The sequence below is a fragment of the Ambystoma mexicanum genome, chromosome 11 (genome assembly GCF_040938575.1).
Source record: "Ambystoma mexicanum isolate Mex_15411 chromosome 11, UKY_AmexF1_1, whole genome shotgun sequence".
Classification (NCBI taxonomy): domain Eukaryota; kingdom Metazoa; phylum Chordata; class Amphibia; order Caudata; family Ambystomatidae; genus Ambystoma; species Ambystoma mexicanum.
The window spans coordinates 960,537,751-960,555,091 of NC_090934.1; the positions used below are offsets into that span (position 1 = coordinate 960,537,751).

The following is a 17,341-nucleotide window of genomic DNA, read 5'->3' on the forward strand; positions in this document are numbered from 1 at the left end:
AGGAACTGCGCAGATCTCTTTTCTAGGAATGTCCTCCCGCTGTGGGCCGCGGTAGGTAACGACATGGAGAGGTGGGCTAGACTGGGGCTCTCATGGATGGCGCGCCTGAACGCTATTAAAATGGTGGTATTACCCAAGTTCCTGTTTCTATTCCAGATGCTACCGGTCATGAACCTGCGGACCTTCTTCGTCAAGGTGAAGAAAGGCATGCTAAAATTTCTCTGGGCGGGAGCAAAGCAGAAGGTGGCCTACATGACACTAACCCTACCAAGGAAAGAGGGGGGGGGGGATTCCCAGACCTAGAAACCTACAACAAAGCAGCCCAGCTCCAGGTTATTGTAGAACACTTGAACCCGCTTTATGAAAAACAGTGGGTGCCAATGGACAATGCAATACTGGCTTCAGTTTCACTGGGAGAATGGTTGCGGGTGCCCAAAGCCTGTATCCAGCAAAGGGTGCTGCTTCACCCGGTGTTGGAAGACCTGTGGGCCATGTGGAGGGAAGAGGGAGGCAGAAACAGGTGGCTCACCTCCTGGCCTTTGCCACTGAACTGCATATGGGCCCCCCCGAGTGAAGCGATAGGGGAACCAGTGGCATTCCAACTCTGGTATGAGCGCAGGCTCTCTAGAGCCGGACAACTGTGGGAAAGAGGCACATTTCTCCCGCTGAATAGATTGGAAGAGGTGGGTAGACTGTCACCCTTTCGATACCTGCAGTTGAAGGGAGTCCTAACGGACCTCCAGTAGGGGGAGAACTAGAAAAAAAGAGTTGACAGACTTTGAAAGGGCTCCTGCTAACAAGGAGGGGTACCACCAAGGGACTCATTGCGGGACTATACAAGATGATCTTGCTGGCGGAACCAAGGGAACAACTCTCACAGCCAGGGTCAGGTGGGGGGTGGACCTGGGGAGAGGTATTAAGGATGCATTATGGACACAGACCTGTAGAGGGGTTGTACGGTCAACAATCTCCCTGCAATACAGGCGCCAAGTAATAAAATTGATACACAGGTGGCACTACCCCCGGCTAGGATAGCACAGATGCGTAAAGGGTATGACACACGCTGTTGGAAGTGTAAACAGTCGAAGGGCGACTGCATACATATGTGGTGGGGTTGCCCCTGAGAACAGGCATACTGGAGGGAGGTCCTCTCATGGATTAAGGGGTTGGACGGAATCCACAGGGAACTTTCCCCATGGCTCCTTCTTTTTGGAGTGTGGGTGGAAGAGGAGGAGGAAGTTAAAGGAGGGCATATGCTGCAAATCATATTGGTCTCCGCCAGATGTTGTCTGGCCCAACTATTGAAGAATTCTCACATGCCAAAGGAAAGGGAACGGGTAGCAAAGAGAAGAGCGATCTATGATATGGAATACCTTACTCATGTGTTGGATGAGTCCTGATCGAATATTAAGGGTTTATGGCTTCCCGTCTTTGAGAAATACGGCCACTAAGAGAGGGCATTACAGGGATTATACCATGTCCTGTCGGACCCCAGGGAAGTATGGGGTAAGGAAGTACATGAAACCCAAGCTGTGTCCCTGAAACAGTCCAGCGAGGTGCCTATGCGACTAGCCCACAGGTCAGGTAGACTCTGGAGTGCAGAATTAACATAGATCTGTGGGCTTGGGAACAGTTACCCCAAGTTTGAACTCTGTGGGCTCAATGAGGACCGGCTACATGGGGGGTGAGTGGGCAAAAGGGAATGGGGGGGTCAGGAACAGAAGGTAGGGGGTGGGGGTTTGGATTCCCTTTGTTATTTAGATTGGAGGAAGAGGTGTAATGACGGTTTGTAACAGTCATGTGAAAATTCTGATAAAGTTCAATTTGGAAAAAAAAAGAGTGAAGCAAGCATTGCCAACAGCGCTCTGTAATTTTGTATCTGTCAGCACATGCACTGTGTTTTAAAGTGAACTAACTTTGTCCAGTCGCCTGGTCATTTTTATTGTCTTCATTTAACAGGCAGGCATTGTCAAAGCCATTTGTTTAAACATTTGTCTAGGCTCTGTGAAACTAACCATTGCTATCTGTCATTTTGTATCTGGCTGTACAAGCATTGTGTTTTAAGGCAAACAACCATTATCATAAGCCAATAGTTTTGATCTCAAAGCTTTACTCTTCATTTTTAAAAGGCAAAACACTTCTTGCTGGCTAACAAGCGCAGGGTTCCACCACTGATATTTTTTATCTGGCTAAGAACTGCCTGCGCTGCCCATGAATTGGTCTTTCCCATTGATGCTGTAAACCACACTTTACATATATAAAGGAAAATTGTTCTCAATATTTCTTTTAAAAAACAAGCATTGCCGAAGGCATGTAAACTTGTATATACACTCTGTGAAACACACTTTGCCTATTTACACTATATCATGTTTAATGGTACTAGCTGTTAAAGATAGAGCCCTGTAAAGCGCACTTTGCCTATTTACATAGGACTAGCATGCCAACCTCTATTTACACTATATCAAGTTTAATGGTACTAGCTGTTAAAGATATAGCCCTGTAAAGCGCACTTTGCCTATTTACATATGACTAGCGTGCCAAACTCTGTTTACACTATATCAAGTTTAATGTTACAAGCCGTTGAAGCTATAGCCCAGCAGTTTCTATAGTTGTAATCACCATGTGTAAGTTAAAACACAAAGTAGAACTCTGTTGTTCAAATGTTGACTTTTTTAATTTTCCCAAGCTCTTAACCCCTTTTGTCATTATATATTCCCGACAGCTTCATGCCAAGGCGTGTTCGCCCCATAACCGCTCAACACACAGACACAACCATATATTATAAGCAACAATTATTAACATTCAAAACATACATTTTTTTGTTTTTATTTTTTATTTTTTTTACAATTTCTTTTCATTGCTTTCATACATACAAGCTTTCAAAATGGCATCAGGTAGCAAGAACGTTACTCACAGCTTGGTTAGACGGTAACAAGAAAAATTAAATAACAGAAACAACTAACATCCATAGTCCCTGGGAGGGGGTGGGAAGGGGTCAGGGGAAAAGGAAGGAAAACGGGAGTGGATTGAGGAGTTACTGCATCTCAGCATGGTTGGTCATCTTGCTTGCCTGTTCTTAACTCATTAGAGCGCTTGCCGCTGGTCTTCAGGTATATTAATGAAATGGAACTATTTACATGAATTAACCCTCTACCCGCAGTACGTTACAGACTACCCCCCAACGCCCCCACACACCCACGTCGACCCACCCCCCACACACCCACGCCCCCCCAGCCCAAATTGAGTTCAACAGGACTGCCACATAACATGTCCCAGGCTATTGTCGCCCCCTTTTGGATGGAGGGGGTTGTAGCTCCGGATGGCGCACACTGCGCAGGGACCTGCGCACAGGGCTCGTCTGCGTCGAGCTTGCAGGTTGTTAGGCAGAATTATTTGCAGTACCCTTTGGGAACACTACACACAATTAGGACTACAAGTGGCAGCACAAATTCACCTTTGGTACAGGCCTGTACTACACAGAAATGTGGTAGCAATGGCTGAGCAGCCAGACTTATCTCAAGAGCAAGTGAGCAGTATCAAATAGTTACACAAAGGACAGCAGTTACTATGAATGAAACAAACACTGACTCAAGGTTTCCAAGTAAAAGAATATCAATTTATTTACTCTTCGGTTGTATAAAATTTCACCAAAGTGAAGCAGTTCAAAAATCACACTCTTAATACACCACACCACTCCCAATAGTTTCCAGACAAGTTTTAAGCTCTCAAAATGAAGTGGGAGCAAAATGGCACACTGTTGATTTAAAAGGGAGGGAAAGACAAAATTAGGCAGAAAGGGAGCAGTACCGACAGGTAAGTAAGCAGGGCAATCTAAAAAGAGGAACAACAGTGAGAGAATCTAGTCAAACAGGCTTAGGGCCAAAGTCAATAGGACAGAAGTCTTTTGCTCAAGATCACACAGTTCAGGGTAGCTCGCGGATAAGTCTTTGCCAAGAGTTCCGAAAGAAGTTGGTCGACAGAAAACTTAGCTTAAAGAGAATAGAAGGACAAGCCCTCGGATTGGCAAAAGGTTTCACACCCTTCTACCGCGGCTGGACGAAACGAACAACCGGATGTTGAACAGTACCTTAAATGGAGAAGAAGCTGTAGCTGCGGCGGACGTTCCTGGTAGTTCCAGCAGGCTCACGGTTCCTGAAGCGAATATCGGACTGACACGAAGTAGGAAGACTGGAGGGTTCTGCACTACCTAGGGAAGAAACCAGAAGCAGAGCAAAGCAACAAATAAAAGGTGCGCTCCTTAAAACTCAAGCAGGGTCCGACCTTCCTGGCTATCCAGCCCACTGTAGCTCTGTACAGCGAATTCGACCAGAAGAGGGGGTCCTGGCTTGGAGTTTGGGTGAACTGGTTGGTCCCACCAGCTCAAGGGAAGAAAATTCTTGGATGATCCTCTCTGTCATTGGAGTCTGAAGATTCGGACCTGCAGCAGGGCTTCACCGGGCGGTTGAGTCGTTTGTAGGGGTCCTCTTCTGTCAGCTCCTCTTCGGTTCTCTCGTTCCAGTGGCGACTCTGCTCTTCCAGACACAGAGACCTGCTTTTTATGCAGTTTTCCCCCATTCACACAGCCTGGCTGTCAATCACACAGCAGGGTGGCTGTCCTGGCAGGGACAGTCACTCAGCCAATCAAACAGGAGTGCGACTTGGGTTACCAAGGGAACCCCTGGCAGGGGTCCTAAAACCCCTTCCTCACATCCTGCCTACCCAGACTTTCAGGCGCCTAAAGGAGGGCTACTGCGCAGAAGCCCACGAAAAGACGGTGAACAAAGGAATCAAACCTGGTTTGGCGAGTAGAGACTAACACGAGAAAGACTTTTCCAAAAAGAAATGGCGACTAAACCCAGCCGGAACAATATTAAAAACAATATGCTTAAGCGGGTTTAAGTTTGAGGCTACCAAGATAGCCTAAAACAATACCAGGGTTATTTAAGATAACCACGGTAGAAATAATAGGGTAGTTACCACTGCCACCAGCCATGTCTTAATGGAAAGGGGGTAAACCAATGCTCCAAGAGAGACAGACAAAAAGGGATAAGTAGTAACCCTTTCCAGTACTCCATGTAAGATGGTTTGTACTGGGTCTGTGGATTTGAAAGAGACTAGTAAAGTTAATGCCAACTTTACATGTTCTGGGGGACAGCAGTCAGCCCCAGAAAATGGAGTCTGAGTTGGGAAGTCTAAAAGATGATGCCTGTGGAGTAGGTGAGGCTCCTCGGTCCATAAACACAAACATGTTAAATACACACAGCAAAACACATGTAAGAGTGGGAAAAAAGGCTCATACCCTGACCAGGTGAAAAAAATAAATCCTAGAAATCCAGCATAGCTGCTGAGGGACTCACTAAGTAAGGGAAATTAGCCATACTTGAGAATTCTCCCTAACACAGGTGTCGTGCTCGATGATGGTGGTGGTTGTGGGTTGGCCGGGGCAGGACGTTGTTGAGCCATGTTGCCAGACAAACAGTCGACAGCCTGTGTCATGGCTAAGATGCCCTCATGTACCCGGCTCACCACACGGTTCACTGCACGGATGACTGCACGTATGTTAAGCCTGTTAGCCCTGCGTGTGGCCTCCCCTTCGGCCAAGTATTGTTTGACCATATCATCCATGGCTTGCCGTCTCGCCTCCATGCGGCTCAGCTGTCCCTCGATGTCCTGTATGGATGTGCTTCCAGATGGTTGCACGGGAGGTGGTGAGATACTCCTCACAGGGCTGAAGTCATGTTCAGCTATCTCCTCTTCAGTGCTGTGACCAACAGACACATGTTCAGGGGAGCACTGTGGTGTGTCCTGCATGCTTGGGGTGTGTTGGCCGTCCCCCACCATGCTAAGTCCTGCAGTGTGTTCATCTTCAGGCCCCTCGTCCTCCTCAGCGCTATGTTTTGCTGAAGCTGCCACCTTGGCCATGGAACTTGTGGCCGTTGAATGCGTCCCTTGAACATCACTAGCCACTGTGGTTCGTTTCCTCGTCAGCAAGAGGTGTCTGCTGGGAGGCCAGTTTTTTAATTGGTGTGACCTTTCTGCCCGCTGCATCTTTTTGCAAGTGTATCATGATGGCCCGAATGTATCCGGCCTGGCGTTCCCGAGTGACTGTTGCAGGTGGCTGCTCCTCCTGGTCTTGGGGCTGTGCACCCTGTTGGGCACTGGTGTGTGATTTCAGTGTGCCTGTTTTTCGCATTGCAGCCCTAGAAGCTGATGGCCTGGTGGCGTCATCCTCACCCCTGCTCATGCGTGTAGGTGTCTTTCCTGTTGATGTGGCGTGGTCGGCATCGCTGACTGAATTTGTGCCTGTGGGGGATGGAGAGGCAGGGCATCAGTCATGGGAGAACTTACATTCTGCATGCATCGATGTTGGTACAATTTGGTTCATGTGCATCGTTTTGTGTATGTTGGAGGGGCGCACATGATGATTGCAGGATTGGGGGGGTTGTATTGGCATCCTTCTGGTGCTGCCATAATGTCGATGGTGTCTACTGGGTGGCCTAGAGGTGTGTCGTGGCTTGTGTGCTGTAGCCATGGCTCAGGGGCTTTGTGCCATGTGCTGTTTGGTTGTGTATCAAGTGTGTATTTGGTAGTGGATAGGCATGTGGGAAAGTGGTGATGCCAGTATCTCAACAGGGTGTGTGTGTGTGTGTGTGTGTGTGTGTGTGTGCGTGTGCGCGCAATGGTGGGATAATTTTGTTTGTGGCGGTCGGGATGTGGCGTTTGGGTTAGGGATGTGTTTAGGTGGGGTTGATGGGCCATGTATTTGCTCTCATCTACTTCCGATTTGGAAAACAACTTTGTACTTGGGACATCAGGTGTGTGGTGACTTCTGTATTGCGCAAAGGGTCACTCACCGTCATCGTCCACGATGGGACTTCCGTCTCTGCATGGCCAACTCCGTCGATTGCCTCCATATCCATCACCGAACTACACGACTCCTCCCACTTTGCCAACTTCATGTGTGAGGCAGGTCCACCATCAGGTGGTGGCTACGCTCCGGACAGGACGCCGGATATGGAGTAACCTGAAACAGAACCTCTGGAAACATTTTAAAGGCAGCAGTTCGGGCCGCCACTTGGAAGGACGCCGCATTGATTGCAGACGCCAAGGAACAGAAGGACAGCGCCATACCAACAGAGACGCTTAGTCCATCAGAATGCTAAGAAGCGGTTGCTATATTTCACACGAAGCTGTGACAGTGGGATTTTCGACTGCGTGTGACGGTTACGTTCACAGAGGGCTGTCTTACCAGGACGACACGCCTACTACGCAGTGGACAGCATTAGTCATTACAGCTACCACGGACCCCAGAAGAACATTATCACCACGACAAATGAAAGAGAAAGAAATTGTACATGTCAAATGTGTTTTCTCCCCTGAAGAAGTTCTAAGACTACTGTAATTGTATATTGTAGAACGAAACATGTTGGACAAAGATGTTGTCATTTATTTAGGCAACTTTGTTGAGTAGATTATTAAATTAAAAAGAACCTTGAGTAGCAAGGATTTGCCTAACTAGGACACTTATGTTGTGAGAGAGTACCTCGGATTGTTGAGGGTACTTTGTATTGTTATATTCGACATGTGTATCTGTTCCAATGAATGGTGATTGGAGTATGAGTCAGGCAGTGAATGAATGATGTGTGGTGTGTAAGAAAGCACTTTTTGCACTTTGTATGTTTTTATTGAATTGATAATTGCAGGCAATTAGTAGCCTGCGTGTATGTCTTTTTATTGATAATGATTTAATATATTTTTAATAAATATGGTCTTAATAAAGAAAACATTTTTGTAATACACAAGCTGAAAGTGGAAATAGACTATCATTATTTGTTTGTGTCTAAGTGGGTTTGATCCCAGTGGTGGTGTTCTTTTGTCCTCTAAGGTTCAGTATAGAGGCCGCGAGTTTCCTAAGTCAAGTAGCCTCTGCTGGTTGTTTAGGGGGGATGAATCTCGTGGCCGGTAAACAATTCCCTTCAATCTTTTAGTTGTAAACGCGTGAGGCAGGTCCACCACCTGTTGCCTGCCCTTGGCTGCGGTTGGCAGACAGGATGTTTCTCACTCGCAGCCGCAGGTCATCCCATCTCTTGCGGCAGTCCTTCACACTGCATGGGGTTGTCCCCACTGCAGAAACGTTCCTGGCCACCTCCTCCCATATATTCTTTTTCCTTATTTGGGCAGCACAGCGCAGGTCAGCACATAACACAACGTCGGCATGCTCAACGAGTGTGTCAGCGAGCATGTTAAGATCATCATCGCTGAGCCTGGGTTTTCACAGGCGAGGTGTTCCTTTTCTGGTGGCCTTTGACATCTTCTGGCAGGCTGGGTAGTCTTTTTTCAGTAACAGGTCCTGCCCTCAGTGGATTGCAATGGATTGTGTTTTTTAAGATGGCCGCTGGCGCAAATCCTGTTCAGACGCGATCACGTTACTTCCGGTTCCGTTAACAGCGATGCCAGTGGCGATGTCTGTGCATTTGATGATGCCGCTATCGGGGGTTTGAGGCCCTTACAGGCTGTATTTCTGGCTTCCCGTATTATTTCTTCCTTGATTCCATAGAAATTAACTCTCACCAGCACGCCTGCTGGTGAAGAGGAGCTTTGTTTAGATCTCGTTCTGTGCACTTAGTTGAGTTCTAGTGGGGAATCGTCAGGGAGGGTTATGCTGAAGCGGAACAGGTCAGCGACTGACATTGGGATTCCCCTCAGGCGGATGTTGTTGGCCCTGGACCGATTTTCCATAACCTCCTGTTTGGCTTCGAGTGCATCACATCTGGCTTTGAGTGCAGTGGGTCTGTCCGCCCCCTCTCCAATCTCAAAGTTCTGTTTGTACAGTGTGGTTTCGATTTCTTCCGTTCTAGCTTCAATTTCCCCCACTCGCTTGTCGAGCGTTTCGGTACCTTTTTGAAATTCCTTGATGAGAGCTGATAAAAGTTCTTGTAAGTCTGATTTCGTGACTGATTGAGTCGTCAGGTCGGAGCTGGTTTCAGGCAGGTTACTTATTGTCCTGCTGTCGTTGTGCTCGCCCCTTTTTCCGCCATAGGTGTTGTTAATAATGCTGCAATATCTGTATGCTTGGTTGACTTGAGAGTCTTAGACATTATGTCATGGTATATTCACCCTAGTTCTGGGGGGATGAGATTGTGCAGTTGGTACCGCCAACTTTGCTTGAATAGTACGGATCTTAGCACCCACCTGGGTTGGGGGACCCTGCGCACCCCAAGCGTTGTTGGCCCACCAACGCTCGGAGAGGGTTCTTAATTCAGACAGCTCCAGTAATCCTGTTTTTGCCAGGGTCAGGGTTACGGAATATGGTATGTCCTTTGAGATAGAGCCTGGATGTTTACCTCGACACTATGGGGCCCCTTGGTTCTCAGATTTCTGGTTGCAGTGTTCTCTTCAGTCACGTTGTCCAGATTCTTTTTTTCTCAAATAATGATACGGCTTGTACTCGAAGATCAACTAGTAGGAGCTTCCCCCTGTGTGATGAGCCTCTTACGCCAGATTGGGTCCCATCCCGACTCCTATGTTCTAGGGTGTCGAGTCTGGAGCACCTGTTAGTCAGTATGGGTGGAGGGAGCAGATTTTGTGTCCCCCAGAGGCATCACAGTCCCCACCAACCGCTGGGCTCGGCGGGTCGCAGATACTCTGGTGCACTATGTAGTCTCGTGACCCACCTGGACCGGCCGAAGCTCACTGGATGGCCGGGATGCCAGATGGGTCACAGAACCCATGTATGTGGCTAAATGAGGCTTTTAGCTGTAGGCACACAGCTCCTATGACTGCTTGGTCCCTCTAAGTGTCCAGGGTTTCATTTGGACGTGTCTCCAGGGCCCCAGTAAGCTGTAGGAGTGGAGGCCTGAGGGATGCTGGCCACTTGAGGGGGCCCACCAAGAGGTGTGGCAGGTGCCGCCTTACCTTTATTTGGGCACTGGCTTATCCGTTGAATTGACAGCTGCTAGGGGAATCAGGAATACCTTGGGTGAGTGGCTGGAAGCTCCAGCTCATCCCTGTGTGGAAGGAGCCTGCTCTTGGCCACAGCCGTCCTGACTGGGCCGGCACCCCCACCATGGGCCAGTGCAGGGCGCTGCACAGTGCTTCGCAGGTTTTAGTGCTGGTAGCTGAATGAAGGCTTTGGCCGCCCGCCCGCAGTTGTGGTTGCCTTCACAGCCCCCAGGCCGGGAGCAATTTGTTGTTGGTGGATTGCCACCCTAATGCGGCTGGCCCTGCAGCTGGATGGTGAGAGAGTTGGTGAGGGAGTGCCGCGCAAGTCGGGCAGCCCTTGGATCCAGCGATTGGGCTGACACAGTTCGTGGGCTTAAAGTCTGCCCAGATGCGTATCAGTTCCTGAGGTTAGGCTGCACTTCGTAGTGCAGCGGAGTTGCAGGAAAGGGCGATTAGGTGGCTGGGTCCGGAGCTCCTCAGACTCGTCGTTGCTTGGCTGATTCGTCGTATCTGGAGTGTAGAGGGAGTCAGGCGTTGCTCCGGTGGGGGAGGGGGACCACTCACTTCACTGTGGGCCCACTGCCCGCACTACTGAGCCTTGGGGTCTGCTGCTCTGGGATCTCACGTTGCGGGATGGTGCACCTCGAAGTACGGTGGGCCTCTGCCATGTATCATGCCATTGCTGTTTTTGCCATTGCGCCGGGTTGCAGAGGCGGGATGAGGAGATTTCGTGTGGCTGTGGTATGAGTGCTGGTTCTGATGGTTATTAGAGCCTCTTCCCGCTGGAGAAAGGGAATGGTAGTCCACTCCAGAAGGGGGTGGAAATGTGAGGGTCCTCCATGCGTTGCTCTCAGGGGACCAGACTTTGCTTGGGTAGCCCGCGCCAAAGAGGATTTCAGGCCGAGGAGGAATCTGCCATTTTGTTGCCGGGTCCTTCGCCGTGTCCCCCTTCTGCTTCGGACCAGACAAACTCGCAGTTCTAAGTGCCTTAGGAGGGTTTGGAGCTGATCAAAACATGTTGATGCACTTTAGTTTCAGGACACATCGCATATGAAAGTTGAAGCCCAGTTTTCACCGGAGTATTACGGTTGGCAGCGTGACACCAGCCGGGAGCTCTCACAGAGCCGCCTCGACCGCCATGGCTCCAAGCCACGCCCCCCAAAACATACATTTGTATTCAATTGTATTCACATTAAACTACTAGAACCGGTCCAAACCTATTTAAAGCTCGATCATTTTATATCAAAGCAATATCCATCTATAATCTCTAGCTTGTGTCCTTCACTTTATAACATCATGTTAGGGCAAATTCTCCAGAATGGCTAATTTCCCTTACCTACTGAGTCCCTCAGCAGATTTGCTGGATTTCTAGGATTGATTTTTTTCACCTGGTAAGAGTGTGAGCCTTTTTTTCCCACTCTTACATGTGTTTTGCTATGTGTACTTCTACTTTCTGTGTGATCTTGGGCACTGGAGCCTCACCTACTCCATGTGTACCACTTTTTGTGTGTGTTACACAGCACCTTCAGTGCAGTGACCCAGGGTTGACTTCCACTGACTCCATTTTTCTGGGGCTGACTACTGTCCCCCAGAAACAGGTAAAGTTGCCATTAACTTTATATAGTCACTTTAAACCATAGACCCAGTACACCCCATCTTGCATGGAGTATTGGAAAGAGTTAACTCTTATCCCTTTTTGCCTGTGCCTCTTGGAGCCTTGCTTCGCTCCCTTAACATTAAGACTTGGCTGGTGGCAGTGGTATCTACCCTACCTTTTCTACCGCGATTATCTTATATAAACGTGGTATTGTTTTAGGCTATTATATTAGCCTCGAACAGAAACCCGCTTGACCAAATACATTTTATTTTGGTTCCGACTGGGTTTGTTCGCCATTTCTTTTTGTAAAAGTCTTTCTTGTGTTTCTCTCTGCGCGCCAAACCGGGGATGACTCCTTTGTTCGCTGTCTTTTCGCGGGCTTCTGCACAGAAGCCCTCCTTAAAGCGCCTGATAGTGTAGGTAGGCAGGATGTGAGGTAGGGATCTTTGGACCCCTGCCATGGGTTCCCTTGGTAACCCAAGTCGCACTCTTGTCTGATTGCCTAAGGGGACTGGCCTTGCCAGGCCAGCGACCCTGCTGTGTAATTGACAGCCAGGCTGTATGAATGGGGGACAACTGCATAAAAAGTAGGTCTCTGGGACTGGTAGAGCAGAGTCGCCAGTGGAACAAAAGAACCAACAAGGAACTGGAAGAAGAGGACCCCTACCACGACTGAACCGCCCGGTGAAGCCCTGCTGCAGATCCGAATCGCCGGAATCCGACGACGAGAAGATCCTCCAGGAAACTTCTTTCTTCCCTTGAGCTGGTGGGACCAACCAGTTTGCCCAAACTACAAGGACCCCTCCTCTGGTCGAAGTCACTGTACAGAGCTACAGTGGGCCAGATAGCCTGGAAGTTCGGACACTGCTTGGGTTTTAAGGAGCGCACCTTTTATACGTTACTTTGCTCTGCTGCTGGTTTCTTCCCTGGGTGGCGCAGGACCCTCCAGCCTTCCTACTTCGTGTCAGTCCGACAGTCGCTTCAGGAACCGTTAGCCTGCAGGAACCACCAAGAACGCCCGCCTCAGCTACAGCTCCCTCTCCGTTTTAAGGTACTGTGCAAACCCGGTTGTCCGTTTCATTCTGCCACGGGTAAAGTGTTTGAAATCTTTCTCCAATCCGAGGGCTTGTCCTTCTCTTCTCTTTGAACTAACTTTTTTCCAAACATACAACGTCCGCAATCTGTGCCATGAACTTTACCGCAAACTACCCTGAACCGTGTTATCTTGAGCAAAAGACTTTTGACCCATTGACTTTGGCCCTAAGCCTTTCCTAGCTGATCTCCTCACTGTAGTCTCTCTTGTTCAATTGCACTGAGTACTTACCTGTTGGTTTTGCCTAATTTCTAATAACTTTGACGTTCCCTCCCTTTTAAATTGCTGCCGTGCCATTTTGCTCCCACTTCATTTTGTGAGCTTAACTTGTCTGGAATTTAAGGGAAGCGGTGTGGTGTATTTATGATTGTGATTTTTAACTTGTTTAGAATAGTGAAATGTTATACAACTGTTGAGTAAATAAATATATATTCCTTTACTTAGAAACCTTGAGTCAGTGTTTGCCTGAATCATAGTAATTGATGTCCTTTGTGTAACTATTTGTACTGCTCACTTACTCTTGAGATACGTCTGGCTGTTCCGCTACTGCTACCACTATAACTGTGTAGTACAGGCTTGTATCAAAGGTGAAATTGTACTTTCACTTGTAGTCTTAATTGTGTGTAGTGTTCCCAAAGGGTACTGCATATAATTCTGCCTAACACATGATGTCATCTATACTCTCTATAAAATGTATAGCCGGTTCCTATAACCTTAAAGGCCAAACCCACCCCTGCGTCATTGCTGTGTTACTCTCCAAAACCCTAAGTTTACATTCCCTGGCTTCAGAGCTCACTTTGCCCCCAATGCTCAAACAAGCAGCAGCGCAACACACTGCTCCTTTGTTTATATCGTTTTATATAAAATGTATATTCAGTTTATATCAAAACTGATATAATTTATACCCACTTGATATCAAATATACATTTTATATAAAATTGATATCAGAGATGATGGGGCTCATTACGGGTCTGGCGGTAACCATGCCAGTGCTACCAGCTGGTTGCCGTCGGACCCGTAAAAAATGACTGGCGCCGAACATCCCGGTGCCACCAGGCTATTCCAAGTCTGGCGGCCGTGAAGTCAGGCGCCAGTAATTTCGTTAATCCCCATTCCCATCTATGGGAGTGGGGACCATGGAAGCACCGGCACCGTAGTTAACAGTAGCTTCCGTGACGCGTCTGCCTACCATGGGCACTGTGCCCGGCAGGGTCAGACCTGTCGGGCACGGCGGCTCCGGAAGGCCTTTAATATGCCGGTCTGTAAACAAGGGTGCCTGTACGCTTACCGGCACCCTTGTTTCTAGACCGGCAGGGTCTGAATGAGACCCGATATATTTTTTCAATCAATCTAATATCAATTCTATATAAAAAAGATATCAAAAGGGGGCGGGACTAAGGCCAGAAGCAGGGGCCGTTCCCACCTGTCAATATTTGGATGGAGAAAAAAGGGGGCCCCATTAACTTCTATCGCCATTGAGTTGAAATATAAAACCACTGAGGTGCTCTCACCACTTTGTTAAATCGAGATAAAATAACCTTTTAAAATGATATTATCTTTTCTTGCTTTATAAACAAAATATGCAATTTGGACGGATAAGCCCTCTCTAAAATGTACCTACATCATCTTACCCACGCTTTTCTGAAACATACAATTCAAATACAATTCCCTCCTCTCTCATTCTAATAATAAGAAATAATGTTTTTCGAAAGCCCTTCTAAAATGCTATCTTTTAGCAAAATCACCCTTCTCATTCTCATCAAAACATGCTCTAAAACAAGAAAGGTCGCTACCCATCTCCCTCACTTCAAGCATCCAAACAGCTTCGAAGCTTTAGAGCAAGTGTTTTTATGGCATGATGAAACTGCGACAATTAATTTTATTACCAGAATTTTTAAATCAGTTGGTAAAGTTTGATTAACTCAAATTCCACAAAACGTTGGTACCTTCAGGGTTTCCCCGATCTTATTTGCCTGGAGCTATTCTTTAAACAGACACATACAGGCTGGCTGCCATGGCTACAAAAGAAGCAAGATTCATTAACCCAACCAGGACAAACGTGCACCCTGCTGAATGACTGAAATACTAAATACTAATATGACAAATGAATGAAGCGCACTAGAGATTTTGAAGACCCTGGCAGCCCTAAAGACTGTGACCTTGAGCTAAAGAAACGAGTTAGTGCAGTGATGTTGATGATAATCTGTAAACTCCTTTCAGATAGTAATGCATTCCAATGCTCCATTATGGCAAAGCATCTTTAAAAGATTCAAAAATGTACGTCTTCAAAAAAGCATTTCTCTGTGAACTCTGCTTCTTCGGACAGAATAAAATAATGTACCAATGTATTGGTAAAAACCATTGGGTTTGCAGTACATTTGCACGTGTAAACATTTATTTTGGCATTTGTTATGAAAAGCCATCACTTACCTCACAGTGAACAGTCCAATGTATAAGATAGCAATATAAAATATGTCCATAACTTCAAAATATGCAAATGCATTTTCTCCTATTTCAAAGCCAACAAAAGCGAATATCATAGTCGTTGACAAAAACGTCAGCATTTTCCAGAATCTGTTTTGTGAAAAAAATGAATGTTATTTCATGTAGTACTTTTTATGCATCTCCTATCAAACATTACCAACATAACACAAGGACACTTTTTAAAAACAAAGGAAAGGAGCATTGGCTGTCAAAGCTTTTTTTGTCTGAACTAGAAACAGTGGAGTAACTTTTCTGAAAATGTTGGGGGGGGGGGGCATGACACCTGAAGTAAAGGAGCGGGGTGAAGGATGGGTGGCTGGTTTTTCCAAGAGATAACACTAAACTACTACACCACAAGAGTCCCTTGCCGACACTCGGTTATAACTTTCATAAGACTGGTGGCGTATCTTTACAATTCAATTCTAAAGACACACCAGTCTTCTGAAACTTATAACACAAGAGTGGGTTTTTAGAACTCGCTGTATTGAGGTACCTCCAACCCAGACCCTCAAGGCCGAGAACTGCATGCCACTGCAAGAGTTGCTGACTGATAATGATGCCAGTAAAAAAATCTTGTGACAGTCAGAGACACAGTATGAAAGGGCTAGAATGGCTGCCCCAAAATGGCCAGTCTGGCCAATTAATAACACATACCATGCTTGCTTTAGCAAGATGCCCAGAATAAAGTAATGTCACAGTAAGGGCTAGACTGGCTGCCCCAAAAAGGACAGTCCAGTCATGTAATATTTCATATTTGCCTTCTCTGTGCCCATAAACAAATACTATGCCTGCCAAGCACCTCTCACGCACACATATACATACATACACGCACACAATTCATACCCATTCACCATGGATGGCATCAGGGCCTTTCAACCATTTCAAATGAAAGAGGCATTGGGCCTCAGAGGTGCTCCACAGCACCTGCCCCCATGTTGCCATTCGGTAGTCTTGTAACACAGCAATATATTAATTTCTCTCTATTTTCATTCTGAGGCTTAAAATGTGCACTTTGCAGCGCTCGCATTACAAGCTGTGTTTTCTCTTACCACGGGATACACAGAAGTGTTATCAACTCATTGGATTCTAACACTGTTTCCTCCACATCAACCACGTGCTGACAAGAAAGGGTTTAGAGCTCTTCAGTGGGTATTTAAAGTTTAATCTCCCTGCTGGCTGGCCACCTTGTGATAACCGGCGGCTATTAACCTTATCTTTTTCGGCATTGTAATGTAGGCACCCCACAGGTGCCTCAGACTGTTTTCACTCTAAGCAGGGGGCCACCAACCATCATGCTGAAATTGGGCCCCCACACATCTTCAGCCACGCCTGCCATTCACCCAGTGACACATTACATTAAAAAACTTCATTCCACTCAGAACACACAAACAATGCGTTATCTATCATTCAGACACAAAAGTCAACACACATATGCTTGCACGCACTCACACATACATGCACCCAGCACCTCCATTGACATGCACTGTGTGCACACAAAATTAATATGTACATACACAATAACACATGCAAACAGTGTTGCAAAGGCCATTCAGCAGACCAGGCTTTATCCCACCCCACCCCCTATCCCTGAAATTCTGGGCTACGTTGACTTGACCTGCTTGAACTACAAAGCCATGGCAGGACAGGACCTGACAATAAACAGTGCTTGGGGTGATTGCACTTTTAAGAAAGGCATGGCAGTTAGTAATAATTTAACGCATTTCATTACTAGCACCTAAATTTGTATGCATACATTTTTAGGCAATTGAAATCATGACGGGTGACTTGGTACTGGCACGTCAATGAAGTGAGCAGGGAATGAGAGACAGAAGACAGCTCATTCTCACAGCAGTTTTTAGGTGTGTGTTTCTGACACAGATAGTCAACCGCTTTTAACATTAAATTTAAGCTGACTAGAATAGTGTCATTAGAATATGTTAACAGTTAGATGCATGCACCCACAAAGTTCGCACCACTCCCAGAGACTCCCTCAGTCTCTCTAAAAGTCGCATGACGTTTTTTACACACGAGGGCAAATGCAACTAATAATGATTTGTTATTTTTATATTGCTTTCCCCAAAACACTGTACAGAGAATATATTCGTATAAAAGTATCACCCAACCAAAGTTGGTACTCTTATCAACCTCAGAAGGATGAAAGTCTAAATTGGAATTAGGATTTGAATTTGTGAACTGCAGATCACACTCCGGTTATAGCAGTGAGA

General features: G+C 46.9%; 1 protein-coding gene across 1 annotated transcript in view; it reads right to left on the minus strand.

The window, feature by feature from the left end:
- The window catches only part of LOC138505085 (sperm-specific sodium:proton exchanger-like), a 3,031,181-nt gene that overhangs the window by 1,647,002 nt on the left and 1,366,838 nt on the right, over positions 1–17,341 (minus strand). Inside the window, exon 8 of the mRNA XM_069625402.1 lies at positions 15,063–15,206. Coding sequence (XP_069481503.1) covers positions 15,063–15,206 — 144 coding nt within the window. The remainder of the gene's footprint in view (positions 1–15,062; positions 15,207–17,341) is intronic.